The sequence below is a fragment of the Ambystoma mexicanum genome, chromosome 1p (assembly GCF_040938575.1).
Source record: "Ambystoma mexicanum isolate Mex_15411 chromosome 1p, UKY_AmexF1_1, whole genome shotgun sequence".
Taxonomy (NCBI): domain Eukaryota; kingdom Metazoa; phylum Chordata; class Amphibia; order Caudata; family Ambystomatidae; genus Ambystoma; species Ambystoma mexicanum.
The window spans coordinates 373,832,361-373,850,598 of NC_090921.1; the positions used below are offsets into that span (position 1 = coordinate 373,832,361).

At 47.0% G+C, this 18,238-nt stretch overlaps 1 protein-coding gene across 2 annotated transcripts in view; it reads left to right on the forward strand.

Moving 5' to 3' along the window:
* Positions 1–18,238, forward strand: part of SUGP1 (SURP and G-patch domain containing 1) — a 786,467-nt gene that overhangs the window by 593,485 nt on the left and 174,744 nt on the right. For both annotated transcript variants that reach the window (XM_069649115.1, XM_069649114.1), the window contains exons 10-11: positions 13,872–13,978; positions 15,437–15,614. In XM_069649115.1, coding sequence (XP_069505216.1) covers positions 13,872–13,978; positions 15,437–15,614 — 285 coding nt within the window. The remainder of the gene's footprint in view (positions 1–13,871; positions 13,979–15,436; positions 15,615–18,238) is intronic.

Below are 18,238 nucleotides of genomic sequence, written 5' to 3' on the forward strand. Positions count from 1 at the left end.
TGGGGAAAATCTACAACTGAGGCTACGGGTGTCGTGCGTCCTACTTGGAACATCCGGTGACTTCGGCTCGACGGAGGCCCTCGAGGACAGCGGATCAACGTAATCGACGCAGGACTCAGACGCCAAACATTTTCCGAAACAGCACCGCTCTGGTGATTACCTGTCATAGATGTGGAATATGTCGTCGGAACATCCCATCGAAAGAACGTTACCAGGTAAGAAAGTAACTTGTTCTTTTGGACCGAGATTGCATTCGGACCATTGAAACTATGAGAAATCTGAAGCTAGCTAAATCATTTTCCATTCTTTTGTTTGTTTTATTAACATTTATATAGCGCACATCAGTCCGTGGACATCGTGGCACTTGTTACAGTACATGCTTAGTTACATAAAACTAGGGGCACCTTTCGGGGCTGTTTGATTACATTTCCAAGTGCCTTGGAGAGAATTGAATTTCTTAGATTTCGCCTCAGTTTGATTCATACAGGTGAATTAAGGGTTTCTAGAGATGAGATGAGCATTGAGGAAGGATCCTGTTCTTTGTGTGGAAGAAGGGAATTGCAGATTTATAACAAATCGTTGTTGATTGTACAGCATTGCAGGGAGGTAACTTCTAGCTATCGCTCACGTTTTGTTTACCATGATGACTGGTTGAATACGGATGCGTTCTGAGAGAGAGCTTCTTCGGGCTGTGACTCAAAGTTTAGGGGTGCTGCGATGGTTAAAATATGCAGGAAGTAAATAGAATATTGATTGATGTATTACTTTAAATTTCTTTACATTTTTCCTTTCTATTTTCTCCTGTTATGCTCTTCTCCATATGTAATCAATTACTCATTTGCAAAATCTGTCTGTACTGGAATTGGCTTAAAACAATGGTTTTTATTTGACTATGTAGATTCTAGCATGTTTCAGATGCATGTATGAATTGTTATTTTGTATGAATGTTTGTTTCTAATTTTGTGAAAAGCTGAAATAGCGGCTAAACACATAAAAAAAAAATTAAGATTCGTGTTTCTGATCATGTAAAAACGTTGAGAGTAGTTTTTGATCCAAAACTAACATTAAAAAAATGTTTTAAAAAACAGGTCTCCATTGAACTCCTGCTCTGGTTATATAACACCGCTCCTCTGGCAGATCTGTCGGAGAAAAATAGAGCTCTAATTGCAACACCCACAATTAATACAAAGTTGGATTATTGTAATGGTCTGTTGGTAGGGACATCACAAGTAAATGTAACGAAGCTCCAAGTTATTCAGACTAGGGCAGCTTGGGATGTTTGTGGCCTGAAGCGCAGATAACACATTGTTTGTGCCCGACAAGGGCTTGCACTGGCTCCCAGTCTGCCATAGAGAAGGTTTGGAGGATCTAGCTTTAACTTTCGGGCACCCAATATTTGGAATACACTTCAGCAGTCACTCAGGCAGCTTCCCTCAGTTGCACAGGCTTGAAGACCTTTCTGTTTGGCTTTAGGATTTTAGTCGCCTCCCTTTTCAATCACATTTTTGTGCTCCACCTATAGTGTTTCTTGTTGTAAGTTATATGAGCACCCTGAGGCCTATGGGCATGTTGGCGCCATATGAAAAAAAACAATATAATAGAATTAAAAAAAAAACACACCAATACATTTATATAAAACGGATATTTACCCAAGAGATGTTTTAAAATACTTAGCACATTAAGCCAAAACACACAGGAACTTAAGAATACTTTTCAAAGTCCACTGCTTAGTTTGTAAGTTGCTTGTGGTTCCCTTAGTCCTTTCCAGTGTTGCAACTTTTCTGCAACATGTTACAAGTGCACAATGTACCTTCCAGTACAGAGCGCTTGGGTCCTCCTGTGTCAGAATTCCTCTTCACTGGTTGACCCCGTAGTGTAGAAGAATTCTTCCCACCAATGTACTCCTCTGAATGTTAACAATACACATACAGAGGGATCAATTAATTGAAAGATGTTTGGATATCCCTCCGAGACCACCGTAGCTGTAGAAGGAAAGAAGCACAATTAGTATCCAAGTATACTGTGTGGCTTCACTAAATACTAACACTCCTCCCACACTAACCTGCTCAAAGATAGAATTGATCCTAAGTTGATTAACCACGATCTGAGCAGGAATCGGGAAATACTAGGAATATTCTGAAAAAACAAGTGACCTCTCTGGTTACAATCCCTATTAACACTAAACTACCAAGAACAAGAAAATACACGGAGATTATTACCAGAGGGATTCCAGGGTTAATTGCACATGCTAAAGGTTTGTTATGAAAGAGAAAGATAATTTCCGTCTGAGTTAGAAGAAATACGGAAAGTCGAATTGTTTTTACCTAATGGTAAAACAACTCCCGCGTTGCAGTGGAGGCTGTCCCGCGGCGCAGCGGAGGCTGTCCCGCGGCGCAGCGGAGGCTGTCCCGCGGCGCAGCGGAGGCTGTCCCGCGGAATAACAAATACTGTGTTTAACAGTACAAGAAGTAACCAGAAAAGTAGCAAGAGTGAATGAAGTCAACCACTTCAAAAGAAATCCTTTAAACAATCCGGGTCAAATCCATACGAGCAAATTTAGACTGGGGATTATGCAATATCAACATCTAAGGGCAGAAGGCAAGGGTCGAAAACCAGTAGATCACCGAAGCACCAAAACAGACTAGGAATATCCAAAAAGCAAGGTCGGTTAGAGAAGCAAGGGTTCAAGATACCAGGTTAACAAGATGCAAGGCAAGTAAACAAGTAGCGCCAAAAATGCTTGATCAGAAGCACTGAGCAAGCAGGGGGGCGGCATTAAATACCCAATGTCACATGATCACCGCCATGAACCAGCACGCACGTTGCGTCTCCTTAGCAACGTATTGCTAAGCTTCCATGGCAACCTCCAGCCGCCTCGGAAGACCGAGGTTCGAGATATTCCTCCCTGTGAACCACAACACGAAGTTCAGCCGACTCCCGTGATTTTTCTGGTGGCACAAAAAGTACGTACACCGTTCCGAGCACCTGCGCGCATAACATCCTGTCATTTCCCAGGGCCCTAGTCACCCTCGAAGGATTTTTTTTTTTTTAGGACAAATTCAGATGTGCCTGGAACAGGGCTGGTGGCAGCTTACCTTTTCATATATTTTTAACCATTTCTTCCCATGCAACCTGCATTTACCGCGTTTGGTACAGAAAGGTGGCCTAGCTCCAAAATGGCCATGCCACAAGGTTTTTTGTCCTGTTCTTTAGCCATCTTGCCCCTTCAGCTTCACCAGGTCGAGCCGACACGGATTAGTCCTTATTGGGGCATGTATTCTCCTGCAAAATGCCAAGCTTTCGCAGGCTTCTGGATGCCTTGTGTATGTGCTTCCAAGATGTGGGTTGGACTGTCTGGTTCCAATACACATCCTGGGTGCCAGAGTGTTTGGTGTGCTGTGAATGCCTGGGACCACCGTGGTCCGTGATTGGTCCACGTCTCGTATGCCTGTATGTGAGCAGATTTTCCATTGGGTCCTCTTCGTTTTGGCGCGAAGGAGATTCTGGATAAGAGAAGGCTCCAAACACCCATACCAGGTCGATATCTTGAGTTCTCAGTGAACGGAGGATAGGATCCAAGCATCCTGAATCTAAGAAGCTGAGTCAAGGAACCGCTGGTGACCCGCTGGAAGGGTTGGCGCCCGGAGTCTGCTGTTGTCCCGCTGGACCCATCTGCATGTGATCGAACTAGGTCTGCAAAGACACTTCGACACATTGGAATAGTGGGACTTAAGCCTTCTTGGAAGTGTCCTTGGGCCAACCAGTGGGCTGACCAGCTTGTGCAGGACCTTTGTTCTGACACCGCTGCCGTTTCGAGGAGATCCTTGAAACTCACGGCACTCTCACACCGCATTTTGTACACTTTCCATTCCCAGGTCTGGAGTAGAGAGAGCTCCCAAACCGGAGTACACGCGGTACCATGTCTCCCAGCCATGGTGACGAACTTCGCAGGTGCCTTGCTGCTGTGACCACCCCCCCGCCCCCCCTGCCCTGAAGCCTGCTACAGTGAAACTGTCCTGATCATCCACCAGGAGCAGAGAAATCGCAACTGTCCTGTTTGGGAATCATCACTGTACCTTTGCCACTGAAAGCCACAGAGCCGCATAATTGCTGCATTTGAACTTGCAACCGAAGTGGACTTGACTGCCGAAGTTTGGTCCGGAGTGCGCCCGGGGTCGGTGAGTACTTGCAACCTTTACCGGTGGCCCCTAGTGCATCCACCCATTTTTATGCACAAGTGTCCCCTGAGGGCCACTCTCCTTTCGTCAGATAGCCTGAGCTATCAAACTATTCCCAACTCCTGGAACCTGTTCTGTCTTCTTGGGGAGACCCTCCACGAATAGTGGTAACTTATTCTGCATCACCTCACGCAGCTTCCTGAGCTGGTACAGACCCTACAAGAGACCCCGTTTTCGCTCATCTGTACTACTGCGTGCGCCAGCACTGCAAGTACATTTGAGCAATAGGCTCCACTCTTCTTAGGGACTGGACTGCCTTTGTTATTACTGCAGAATTGCCTAAAGACTCTTTGCACTGCCTGTTTAATTTCCTTTTCAGGTTGTGGATCCATTTCGTGCAGTAACCCTTGAGGCCACTTGGTCTTGTATATATGTATTTTAGTAGGATTGTGTTGGTTTAAAATTATTACTGTTAACTGCTGTGCGTTGAAACTCAAAGGCCTTGAATAAATGTATTTGTATTATATATATATATATATATATATATATATTTCTGAGGCTTATGGAATCTGCTTAGATCACATGCTGTGCATAGGCGGACATCTAGTGGAAGCTGCGGAGTATTACAGTTTGTTTTTCGAAACTCGAAAATGAGCGTCGACACAGGCGTGCCAGTAATACTATCCCTAGTGTGACGTCCACTGTACCCAAGATCCCTCACGCGTCAAGGATCCTCAGGTTGTTTTTTTCCAGCATACTGGTCGGAAGCATCTTGCGGGGTCCCCTGGCCTTAGCCATACTTTTGCTAATTATTGAAGTTTAACATTAGTTATTGACATCCTTCCCCCACCCCAACGTCGACCCTCGACACTCGACGACGGCTGGAGAAGACATCGACCGTTGGCTGCTGCACGACGGATCTGGGCCTCGGAAGGCCGCTGGCCTCGGCCCGGGCCTAGTAGGCCGCTGGCCTCGGCCCAGGCCTAGTAGGCCGCTGGCCTCGGCCCTGCAAGTAGGGAGAGTGGGGGGTGGTACACACTCTTCACTCTTGGTATATAGGTACACCTTATATATGTCCTACACTTACCAGCCCGCTGCCTCAAGGTGCGTATGGAGGGTACCCCTTTCCAATTCTGCCCCAAGTGCAACCGCAAGTACCCTTGGGTCGACAGGCACGCCACGTGCAATCTCTGCTTGCCGAGGGACCATCCCGAAGCGAACTGCAGAGCGTGTAGTAGGTTTAAGCCTAAGGCACTTAAGGACCGTTCGACAAAGCGTTGGGCCCACCACGCCAGGCAGGCGGCCATGGCAGCGGAGGGCACCTTCAGCGATGGCAGCGACGCCGTACTTTCGGACGGCGAGGGCATTACGGCGTCGAAAGACTGCCGAGCGCAGGTCCCCGACCTCAGAAGGTTGTCCAGCAGGGCGGCTATGGGGAAGACCCCCGGCGACGCAAGCGCTACACACCCTACACACACTAAGCACACTAAGTCCAACCGAACCTCGACGACGTCGACTTCTCGGAAAGAGGCACAGATAGAACGGTCAGACTCGGTGTCCTCTGGGCGCTCTCGATCGAGATCGCCTCATGACGCAAGGCAATCATCCACTCTTGCCAAGAGTGCCTCGCTCCCTAGATTAACGGAGGTTCGATCGTCGGGAGACGAAGACGACTTCCACCCCCAGGCCGCGCTCCAGGAGACCGAGGCCGCAGTTAACACCAGCGAGGCCCCACGCTCGACAGATACCCCGCCCGACCCTCGACGCCAGGCGTCGAAAGTCTCTGGGGCCTCCAAGGGGCAGGGAAAACATTTTTCCACGCACAGGGAGGGGGGGCAACAGCGGAAAGCACAGCCTTCCACGCCTGTAAGACCATCCTTCCACCCTAAGCAGACAGACAAACACAAATCTACTGGGACATCCACATCCAGCAAGTCCTCTAAGTTGCCTACTAAAGTCATACCCTGTTCCAAAGAATGGTCCAGTGAAGACATAGACAGGGTCATGTCAAGGATGTCTTCCTTAGCTGATTTTTATGACAAAAACCCAGAACATTTCCTTTCGTACGACCCTCAAGGGGCCACACCCTCAGGCTCCTCTGATCCTATCCCCCTAAGTAAGAAGGCCCGGTTCGAAAGACCTGAACCCTTAGAGGTGCAGCCTTACTCTACTCCATACTCTACTCCACACCCCAGATACCAAGGACAGCCTTTACCTGAAGGGGACCAGGAGTTTGAAATTATGGAGGAACAAACCGGGACTGAATACTATGCGGATGATGAGGACCTGGAGGAGGTAGAAGATGAGCAGGAAATTTACAGAGTAGATTCCCCGGTAGAGAGCGAAGCCCCAGTTACCGACTCGCCAGTTGATAACCAGCCCCTCCTTAATGAAGTTCTCGCTCGCGCAGCAGAACATTTTCACATCGACACCCACGTGTACAGGAGGAAAGGGACTTCGCAGAAGAGTTGGTGGGAGAGAGGAGGCCGGTCGCTCAGACCATCCCTATCCTTAAATCCATCCAACGTAGAATAGATCCATCCCTGGTGAATCCTAACCTCACCAGAGCCGTCAACCCCAGAGTTGAAAAACTTTTTCGGGCAGCCCAGTCTGACCCTCTTTATATAAGAGGACATCTTAAACCAGACTCCCTAGTGGTTACCAACACTCGGAAGAGGGCTGGGACACCCTTATCGTCGTCAGAAGCTCCTCCCGACAAGGAGAGCAAGAAACTGTACGGGTTTGGCAGGAAGGTAGCCTCAACGTCCGCCTACCAAGCAAGGATTGCAAACTCCACCACCCTGTTGGCAAGTTACAACGGCCATCAATGGGAAGAGGTTGCGGCGCTCATAGCCTCTGCTCCTGAACCGTTAAAGGGCCAGTTGGCTCGGATCTCGGCAGAAGGGAGAGCCGTGTCTGGCTGCATATTAAAAGCAACTTTCGACGCCGCGGACAACGCAGGAAGATTGATAGCAGAAGGTACTGTTATCAAGAGACATGCGTGGTTACGACAGTCGGGGTTCAAAACAGAAACCCAGGCTTCATTAATAGACAAGCCGGTGGAACCCGATCTATTGTTTGGGAAAGCGGTCGAAGACGCACTTAAGAATGCCAGGGACGAATACGAGACTCTCAAATCCCTTGGCCAGCTTACCAACAAACCCCCTAACCAGAGGGGGAACAGTAATTTTCGTCGCCCACGCGGCCAAAATTCACAGAGGCAACTATGCCCAAGGACAGGGTACACAATGGAACAACAACCAGCAGTCTACCCAAGGTTACGGCAGGGGTAACAAGAGAGGTCGTGGAAGAGGCAGAGGCAGCCCCAACAAGGGAGGTGGCACGCCTCCACCGAAGCAGTGACGCTCAGTTCAGGGTCCCTTCGCACGCAACCCCAGTAGGGGGATGCATTTCCAACTTCACCCAGGCTTGGAAAGGGATCACCTCAGACAGATGGGTGCTGTCAACAGTGTCCACAGGATATTGTATAGAATTACTGCAGCGTCCCCGGAACCACCCTCCACGACAAAGAATACACTCCTTAGAACATCAGAAGATCCTTCTCGAGGAGATCGCCATTCTGCTAGAAAAGGACGCGATAGAACTCGTCCCAGGACACCAGGTAAGCAAGGGTATCTATTCAACTTACTTCCTTGTGCCAAAGAAAGATTTGACAATGCGCCCAGTATTGGACTTACGGCCTGCCAACAAGTATGTCAAGCCCCAAAAATTCTGTATGACCACGCTACAAGAGGTAATCCCCCTCTTAAAAAAGGGGGATTACATGGCAACCTTGGATATGAAAGATGCTTATTTTCATATTTCCATGCTCCCAGCGCACAGAAAATACTTGCGCTTCAAGGTGGACAGTCGCCACTACCAATTCAAGGTACTGCCCTTCGGGATAGCTTCAGCACCAAGGGTATTCACCAAGGTACTGGCGGTGGCAGCTGCACACCTACGCAGGGAGGCAATCCCAGTGTACCCTTATCTGGACGACTGGCTCATAACAGGGGAAACCCCAAGAATTTGCAGGTCAAACATTCAGAGGACTATCGACCTCCTCCACGAATTAGGCTTCTCTATCAACGAGAAGAAGTCAAGTCTGGTGCCAAGCACCTCAAAACAGTTCCTAGGAGCAATCCTAGATACTCAGAAAGGGTTGACCTTCCCCTCGGAAGAGAGAATTCGGAATATACTACTGCAAATTCCACATTATCAGTCAGGTCAACAAATAACGGTACGCAAAGCAATGCGGTTACTGGGCATGATGGCGTCATGCATTTACCTGGTCCCCCACGCGCGTCTGCGCATGCGTCCCATGCAGGAATGGTTGGCGAAACAGTGGTCTCAGGCAAGTGGTCAGTGGGACGATCTAGTGGTCGTTTCGCCAACACTCGTACAGAGCTTACACTGGTGGACAAGAGAGAATCTCGCAAGGGGAAAACCCTTTTACGATCCCGAAGTACAGGCAGTGGTGACTACAGATGCATGCCTGACTGGGTGGGGAGCTCACCATCTCCACCACACAGCTCAGGGTCTCTGGTCTCACTCAGTAGCCAAGAACCACATCAACCTGCTAGAGCTTCGGGCAGTGTTCCGAGCGCTTCGGGCGTTCAAGCCCCCTCTGCTAAACTTGTCGGTGCAGATCCGGACGGACAGCACGACAGCCATGTTCTATCTGAACAAACAAGGAGGGACTCGTTCGCCAAATCTGTCCAAGCTTGCCCAGAAAATCTGGATATGGGCACTCAGACGGAACATCTTCCTTTCATCACATCATGTTCCAGGGGAGCTCAATTCCCTAGCGGATGCCCTAAGCAGAGACTCCCTCCCAGAAGAACATGAATGGGTCCTTCACAGAGATATCGTAGAAGATCTCTTCTCTCAGTGGGGTTTCCCCACTATAGACCTATTCGCCACAAGCGAAAACAAACAATGCCCAGGATTTGCGTCCAGGTTCCCCCAGCTAGACTCCCAAGGGAACGCCCTGTGGATGAACTGGTCAGGGATGTTTGCGTACGCTTTTCCACCAACTCCTCTCATCAGGAAGGTGGTGTACAAGATGAACAAGGAATCGATGACGCTCATCCTAGTTGCTCCCATGTGGGCGAGACAACCATGGTTTCCACACCTACGCAGGATGGCGGTGTGCGAACCCATCAAACTCCCAGCCTGGTACAACCTACTGTCCCAGCAACAAGGTCAAACAGTGCACCAGGAACCCAACTCAATGAACCTGGCAGCATGGCTCCTGAAGTCATAGTTTGGGCATCTCAATTTACCACAGAGGTGTATGGACATCCTAAAAGAATCCAGGAAACCAATCACAAGGCACTGTTACTTTGACAAGTGGAAGAGATTCGTTATTTGGTGCCAGAATAAACAAATCAACCCAGTTGATTGCACTCCTTCCAACGTTGTAACATACATGCTCCACCTGCTGGACGCAGGTTTGGTTTTTAACTCTCTGAAGGTACACCTGGCAGCCCTCTCGGCTTACACCACATCCCATAACAAAGTATCGTGGTGGAAAGTACCAGTAGTTAAAGCCTTCATGGAAGGAGTAAAGAGACTTCACCCTCCTATTTCGAAACCACCGCCAGGATGGGACCTCAATGTGGTGCTAGCTAAGCTCATGGGCCCCCCTTTCGAACCCATGCATAAAAGTAGTCTCAAACACCTGACTTATAAAACAGCCTTCTTAGTAGCCATTACCTCCTATAAGAAGGGTCAGTGAAATTCAGGCTCTGTCAGTGCAGGATCCTTTCTTTACTATCCACAAAGACAAACTGGTTTTACGCGCACACCCTAGGTTCTCACCTAAATTTATATCTAAGTTCCATGTAAACCAGTCCATCGAGCTTCCGGCTTTCTTCCAGAACCCGCAAAGCTCAGCTGAGGTGAAACTACACACCCTTGATGTGCGTAGGGCGGTCCTCTACTATGTAAATAAAACCAGACCGCTAAGGAAAACAGATCAACTGTTTGTCTCCGTAGCTACAGGCAGAGAGGGGGATCGCGTCTCTAAAGGCGCGATCTCGAAGTGGATTATCAACTGTATACAGCTGTGTTACTCTCTTTCTGGAAAAACTCTGCCTTTTACGCCAAGGGCCCATTCTACTAGAGGCATTGGGGCCACTCTGGCTTTCATTGCAAATGTTCCCCTCGACACCATTTGCAAAGCAGCTACTTGGAGCTCTATTCACACTTTTACTCAGCATTACTGCATTGACACTCATTCCAAGACAGATACACAAGTGGGACAAGCGGTTCTAAGACACCTGTTTGCTCATGACCCTTCTCACATCCCACCTCCTTCTTCTGGTACTGCTCGCTAATCTATGCACAGCATGTGATCTAAGCAGATTCCACAAGCCTCAGAAGGGATACATTACTCACCGTAATCGTATTTCTGATGCTTGTATCTGCTTAGATTCACATGCGACCCACCCTTCCTCCCCTCCGAGAGAAGGCGCATGATTGCTTGTAGTCTTACCTTTCTGTCTATCTGCTTGGATTATCTGTACTCGCGCTACTCCTCATGCTTCCTCATGTCAGAAAAAATACAATCTGAGGATCCTAGACGCGTGAGGGATCTTGGGTACAGTGGACGTCACACTAGGGATAGTATTACTGGCACGCCTGTGTCGACGCCCATTTTCGAGTTTCGAAAAACAAACTAATACTCCGCAGCTTCCACTAGATGTCGGCCTATGCACAGCATGTGAATCTAAGCAGATACAAGCATCAGAAATACGATTACGGTGAGTAATGTATCCCATATATATATATATATATATATATATATATAGGATACATTACTCACCGTAATCGTATATATATATATTTGTACGTGTGCTCATTGAGGTCTTTCAGTCACCCTCACCCCTCCTGAGACCTATTCTTGACAGCCGCCAATGCTACCTGGATTGGTCTGGCTTGTCCAGAAGGTTACCCGGTTCCAAGAAACTAGGCTGGCCTTCTGAACTTCTGCCCACCAGGTCAGAGTTCAGAAATCCATCTTAACAGTAGGGTTATTCCACAATGATTCACAGTGACAAGTATCCAAATAAACACTTGCATTCAAGGTTTCTTGATTAAACTATTATTAATTTAACAGTCAGTTTGAATAAGACTTAATTAGAAGGGAGCAAATATGTTGAACAAAAATATACTTCAAAATACACACACTATGTTTCTGTAAATCGGTAGATACCCATTTAAATAAGTAGGACACTGTCGATATTTATTTATCACTGGCACATTTAGAGCAATACTGAGGTTAGTGTCAAAAGGAGAAGATGAGGGAATAAAACAATGGTTAACAAATATTCTTAAGCAGGTAAGTACTTCTTGAACCCTCCAATGCAAAGTAAATTAACCCTTTCCTGGGGGAAAGGCGAAGCACAACGTCAGCGGTAAGAAGTCTCTTTCAGGGAGCCTGGACAGCCAATTTTAGTTGAGAAAAAGTCTTGATGAGCAGAGGCTCTTCTTGCAGGTAGGTAAAAATGTCTTGCGCAATGTAGGTAAAAATGTCTTGCGCAATGTTTTTAGAAGTCTTTGTATAAAAAGAAGTCACTATAGGGCCACAAGCTGGGAGGCTTGTTAGGGGCAAAGCTGCATGAAACTCTGCAAAAGCAACCAAGACAAGTCTCAACTGAAAGCAAGGTTACACAACAAGAGACAAGTCTCCTTAGTTTTACAGTACCTTTTGTTAGAAGAAATTGGTTCCATCTGGCTTCTGTTCCTGTGTAGGTCTACAGATCCTGTTACTGGGCCTCAGTCGTGGGGACATGAGGGAGGACGTCCGAGGACTCCTGCACTATGAATTGAAGGTCGGCGGCAGCAATGGGCAAACTTCAGATCAGCAGCACTTCGCGGTTTCAGCTCCTCGCGTCTTAGCAAATAGCACCACAGCGGACCCTTGGCTGTGGAGATGGGCTTTCCTTGCATCTGGGGTCCAGCACTCTGTTGAGGTGACTTGGGCTCGGTCAGTCCTGCTTCCTGGGAGTCTGGAGGATCTTCCTGGAGCTCTTGACCAACTTAAAAGCTACACACACAATCTGGTGTCCCGCTCCCTGGCTCTTCGGTTCCAGCAGCAACTGCAGTGGAAATACAACCAGCTTCGAGAGGATGTCCAGGTGGCTTACTTTGGAGTTGATTGGTCCCACCAACTCAAGGGGAGAAGTCGTCCTTGCAGGGCTTCTCTAGTCGAGGCGAATTCGGAGCTTCAGCACAGCATCAGACCTTCACCGGTCAAACCAACGGTCCAGGAGTTTCAGGGAGCGTCTCTTCCAAGCTCGACTTTGGATTCCTTCGTCCAGTGGTCAACTCTGCCTTCCAAGCCAAAAAGCCTCGCCTTTTTTATGCAGGTTTCTCCCATTCATTCCAGACTAGCTGTCAATCGCACATCAGGGCGGCTGTCCTTGCCGGACAGCCAGCCGGCCAATCCCCTTTGGGTGCATTCCTGTAACCAAGGGGATTAAGCATAGGGAGTTTATGGCACCTCCCTCACTTCCTGCCCCTGCCAGGGTGCAGGATCCCAATCATGAATCTGGCCAAAGACAAAAGGGACCAAACCTGGTTTTGGCACGCAGAGTAAATCTCAAGAAGGACATTTCCAAAAAGAAATGGTGAAAAAAGAAGACGGGCCATTTTGACAAAAATGGCACCCTTGGGTGCTTTACTGCAGCTGCGAACAAAGCCCGCGCTAAAAGCACACCACTGTAGTTAAAAGTAAACCACTGCCACCAGCCATTCATCGAGGTAACGGTAACATAAAAATGTTACATGAGAAACTAGACAAAGTATACAAAGTAATCCCTCCAGCACCCTATTGTAAGATAGTGTGTGTTGGGTCTAGAAAGGCACAATGTAAGTAAATTCAATTTCACTTCACTGTTCTTGGAAACAGTAGTTTATCCAAGTGAAGGTATTTAAACATTTGGGAAATCTGAAAGACTTCCCTGTGCCACTTCATTGAAGGTCTTTTGTGGTACAATGTAAAAGACGATGCCTATGGAGTTTGTCAGATTTCACAACCAAAAGAAACAGTGCTCAAGTCGTATCAAAAATACATGAGAGTGGGGAAAAAGGGTCTCGATCTCTCTAGGTAAAAAAATGAGTCATCAAAATCCGGCAAAGGTGTTGGGGGTTTCTAAGGTAGAGAGGAATTGGCACATTTCTGAGAATGGTTGACACCCCAGACTGCTAAGTAATGGTGAACATCCAAATATCTACATTAAAAGTTAATGGAAGTACTTTAATATTCTTACATCATACTTTGCTAAAAAATGACTCCCACCTCCATTTCCTCTTTACTCCTTACCCCATACTTTCTTGTGACTCCAGGGAGCGTCCGAAAATTCGTGGTTAACATTTTTAGATCATATGGTCCAGATCTTTCAACACCATTAACAATCACTAAATTGAGACTTGTTTCTTAAAACATTCTTAGACCACCTCACTCATTCCCTTGCTTTTGTTAAATAGTACGGGATGTTGCATAGGCTCCTGACAAATCGGAAATGAAGGTACTCTTTTGTTATATTTGTGCGTATTTCTTTCATGATTACCGTAGTCAGTATTTTTCTTACACAAACTTCCCACTCTCGTATTTAGAAATTTTAATCTAGGGAGCTTTTTCCACTGTATTCAAATCGATAACTGTGGTCTCCTTTTGCATTTCAGTTCAAGCCCTAGAGGGTCTAGGCTATGCCAAGGGAAAGCCACATGGACTGGTGGGTGTGACTGAGCTGTCTGAAGCACAAAAGAAGCAGGTGAAGGAACAGCAAGAGGTAAGCATGGTGAATGACAGCTAGTGAATCACTTTTCATATCTTTATCATTAGAAGGATTCCTTTCAGGGGCAAGTTAATCAAACATATATTTGTGACATGGTTTGGTTTCAAGTGTAATCAAAATGTTGTAATTGAGGGAAAAAGTTAGATCAGTCTAAATGTAGCTTTGGCCTCTGTAGAATGAATATGCACACCTTGCATTGAAAATGTACTTTCTGCCATGGCTTTTCAGTTAAATGCCTAACGAAAACCACCTCTGAATCAAGAGACTAAAGGTGTTTGCTCTTGGTTTGTGGTACTTGGGGAAGTAAACAAAATTTGGTTTCCCATCCTTCCGGTGAGCAGTATTTGTGACCCTCTATGGGAACCGTGTGCATTCGTTAGTGTGTAAGGCACTGGTGCCACAGTGTCTGCATCGTGTCTTGTGAAGTGTTTAGGACACCTAGTATTCCAGCATCAGGGAATTCTTTATATGGGCCTTTGTGAACTTGGGATAACAGAGAATTTCATTGGGAAAATCAAAAGGGTAGGTTGAGAGATGGAGAAAGAGGTGAGAAGATGATTAATCTTTGTACCATTCTTTCTGGTTCAGAAACCTGAAATGAGGGGATTGAAGCTGTCTGGTATGTAGCAATGGGGAAGACTGTAGAGCATAATGTTCTTCAGTCTGAAGTCCAGATGAGAGAAAGGCCATGGAGTGGGATCGGCCATCTATAAAAAAAGAAAGGGAAAAAGGTTGTGTAGGATGTAGGTGTATGTGCTGTTTTATAATATTGGGAAGAGGGGAAGTAACTCTGCGCTGGGGAAATCTGATAATGTTTGGAGTGGTGTTGGTTCCAAAATTAAAACCTTTGAAGTGATGGAGTATAACTTACTGTGTATTTCCCACTTCCCAAAAGATGTGGCCTAGAGATTGGGCATGTGTGTGTTTGGTGTGTGTGTTTGGTGGTGGTGTGTGTGTGTGTGTTTTTGGGGGGGTGTTTTTTTGGGGGGGTGCGCGCGGTGAGTGTGTGTGTTTTGAGGGTGGGTGTGAGTGTGTGCGTTTTGGGGGTGGGTGTGTGTGCGTTTTGGGGGTGGGTGTGTGTGCGTTTTGGGGGTGGGTGTGTGCGTTTTGGGGGTGGGGGTGGGTGTGTGCGTTTTGGGGGGGTTTGTGTGTGTGCGTTTTGGGGGGGTTTGTGTGTGTGCGTTTTGGGGGGTTTGTGTGCGTGTTTGGGAGGGGGTGCACGTTTGTTTGGGGGGTGCGCGCACGCCTGTGTGTGGGGGGTTGCGCCCGTGTGTGTGGGGGGTGGGCTGTGATTTCATTGCAGACGATCTTCCTACCAAGGACTGTGAAGCTGCAGACTGTTGGATGCTCAGATCTGTGTTCTGAGCCACGTTCTGCCAGAACTCTTGGTTACCTTTCTAATACCTTTTTATATAATTACTTTGTTCCTTGTTTAACTTCCTGGTGCCGTAGATGCAGCAGATGTACGACATGATCATGAAGCACAAGCGGGCTATGCAGGAAATGCAGATGATGTGGGAGAAGGTCATTGCAGAACAGCAGTTTGAGTACGACAGTGATGAGGAGGTGGACAACGACCTTGGAACTTGGGAGCACCAGCTGCGCTGCATGGAGATGGAGAAAACACGAGGTGCATTTTCCTGTGTCTTACGTACATGCTATCTGGTCTCTATTGCTTTCTCCCACCCCTCTGAAATATGTATTGGCCGGGAAGATGTTGTACATGAGTTCCCAGTAAAACTCCCCACGCTTGCTTGTCAGGAACAGAATAGGAAATTAAAATATAGAAGAATCCTCTGGTCCTTTTAAGATGGATCAGTGGTTGGCGTGACCACTGAAGACATCGCTATATCTTGCAAGGTTGACTTCACAGTTCTTTACTTGATGGAAAGGAGTACTGTTCATTTAGTAGGAATACCTAATATTAAGGTGACAAGAGGTGAATCTGTGTATTTTACCTGTTGCGAAGCCAATGTTAAGACGCTCTAGATTTGCTCCTCTCAAAAAATGAACGTATAGATGGTTCACCATCAATATGGGAAATGTTTTTCTCGTGTGCAGAATGACCTAAATGATGATTTGTCTGCGCTTTGACTCTGGATGCTCAGGTGAAAAGCTCACACTATATTTATAGCTACCCAATTGCTTTATTGTTGTGATCGTTTCTGTTGGAGTTTTACAAGAGTCCACCTTGGAAAAGACTCCTCTTAGATGTACAGGTTTCCAGTTGTTAGATTTGGCCTGAACTACCCAAAAGGTTTGGTAGCAATGGCTGAGCAGCCAGGCTTATTCTAGGCGGGAGGAGGTAGATTGGCACTCAGCACACAGGACTCCGAGCATACAAGGAGGTTCAAAGAAACACTGACACACTAGTTTATATAAAAATAACATTTGTATTATATATACAGTAAGGTTAAACCTGTTAAGCAAGTTAAGTACTATTCACAGCAAAATCACAATCAAATAACAGTAGAATAAAAGGCTGTATCCTTTAAATCACAATAGGATAAGAGCAATGTTTAAACCTCTTGTAAGCGTTGAGCACATTTTTAGAACACTCTGGTAACTTAAATTAACCCCTGCTTGACCAGGCTTCAAAGGTCCAACCTATACAAGGTCCTACACACAGTCAATGGGGCACTGGGGGTCCTGTGACCAAGGGAAAGGAGGAAGGAGGCAGATGAGTAGTAGGTAGAGCACATTTCTGTGAAGAAGTCTTATTGTTTGTAGGCAAGTCCAATAGTTTTAAAAAGCTAGGCCCAAAGGGGAATTAGTGTGCCCTGCGGGGTGCAAGTAACAGCTTAGCTGCAGCTCTCTCTGTGCACTAAATAACACTGCAAGACCAAGGTAAGTGCCCAGGCTTTACACAGTGCCTTTGCAGTAGAGAAGTTGCTGCAGTAGATTGGGCTACTAGGTGAGCCGACAGTTGTCCCCGGTTCAGGTTTTCTTGACCTGGAAGGATGAAGGTGGTACTTTGAAGGGAGCAATTGGATGCTTGCGAATAGTCGGACACCTCGGAGTGGATTTCTGCGGCACAAATGTGTTGGAGCCCTTCACAGGCTCTGGATGCAGACCGGTTATCGTGCAGTGGAGTTCGCACAGTTTCTCAGTCCTCGTCTCAGTTGAGGGGACTTTCAGGAGTGAGCTCCAGTCACTGGAGGTTCAGAAGGATGACTGCCAAGTTACAGATGAAACTCACCTTCAGCAGACGTTGCACTGCAAAATGGCACAGGACCCTGGGTATTTGTGAATTGCAGGCCATGGGGATCGCAGCTCTTCCAGATATGGCTCAAATTGAAGTTTCTCTTGGGACTGGTTGACCCCACCAGTACAGGGGCAGAAGTCCTTTTCTGGTCTTCACTGTAGTCCAGAAGTAGATGTCTGGATGCAGTGGTTGATCAGCTGGCACTGGGGGTTGCTGGAAGTGGCTCCAGGAGTTGTCTTCTGCATCGGATATTCAGTCCAGTGGTCAACTCTGTGGTTTAGTACCAAGACCCTTGCCTTTTATGGTGAAGAACTTGCTAAGCCCACCAATCTTACCACACACCTCTCATGCAGATCTGGGGGGTAGGCTGTCCAGGAGGACAGCCAGCTCCCAGTTGTAACTGGTTTCAAGCAGGCACACTGTGGAACAAAGACCAGGGGAGTTTTGCCCACCCCCACCCCCACTCCCTGTAATTTCAGGCACACCGAGCTTTGGTGTGCTCTCCAAGGGTCGAGACCACTCCAACCCAGCTAGGTAGGTCTCAAAGGACAAGCCATCAAGAGATGGTGAGAAAAAAGTACTGCAACCATTTTAAGGGAACAGTGTAATCTGTGTTTCCTGTTGTGAAGACAGCCTGCAACAAAAATGCACAAAATTTGGTAGAACCATATCCACTACCACGAGCCACTCGGATAACTTGCCACTTTAACTATAAAGTTAGAGGATAAGTGGAAAAAGGGATACATTGTGTCCCCTGAGCACTCCACATAAGGTGGGGTGTGCTGATTCTACAAAATAAGACATTACAGATGCCATAAAGTTAGAGGGAAGCATAACTCCAAAAGGTGGTATCAAAAAGAGAGAAAGGAGGTTCCCAAATGCAGAGTAAAAGCCTTGGTGAGTGTGGAAAAGGGTCCCACTCACTCGGCACAGTCTGATAAAAAAAAAAAAATCAAACAAGTTCAACAAAAAGTGCTGGGGTGGGACTCACAGGTTGAGAGAATTGCACCCAAAAAGGAATTCTACTCTAACAGTTTCTCATGCATTTC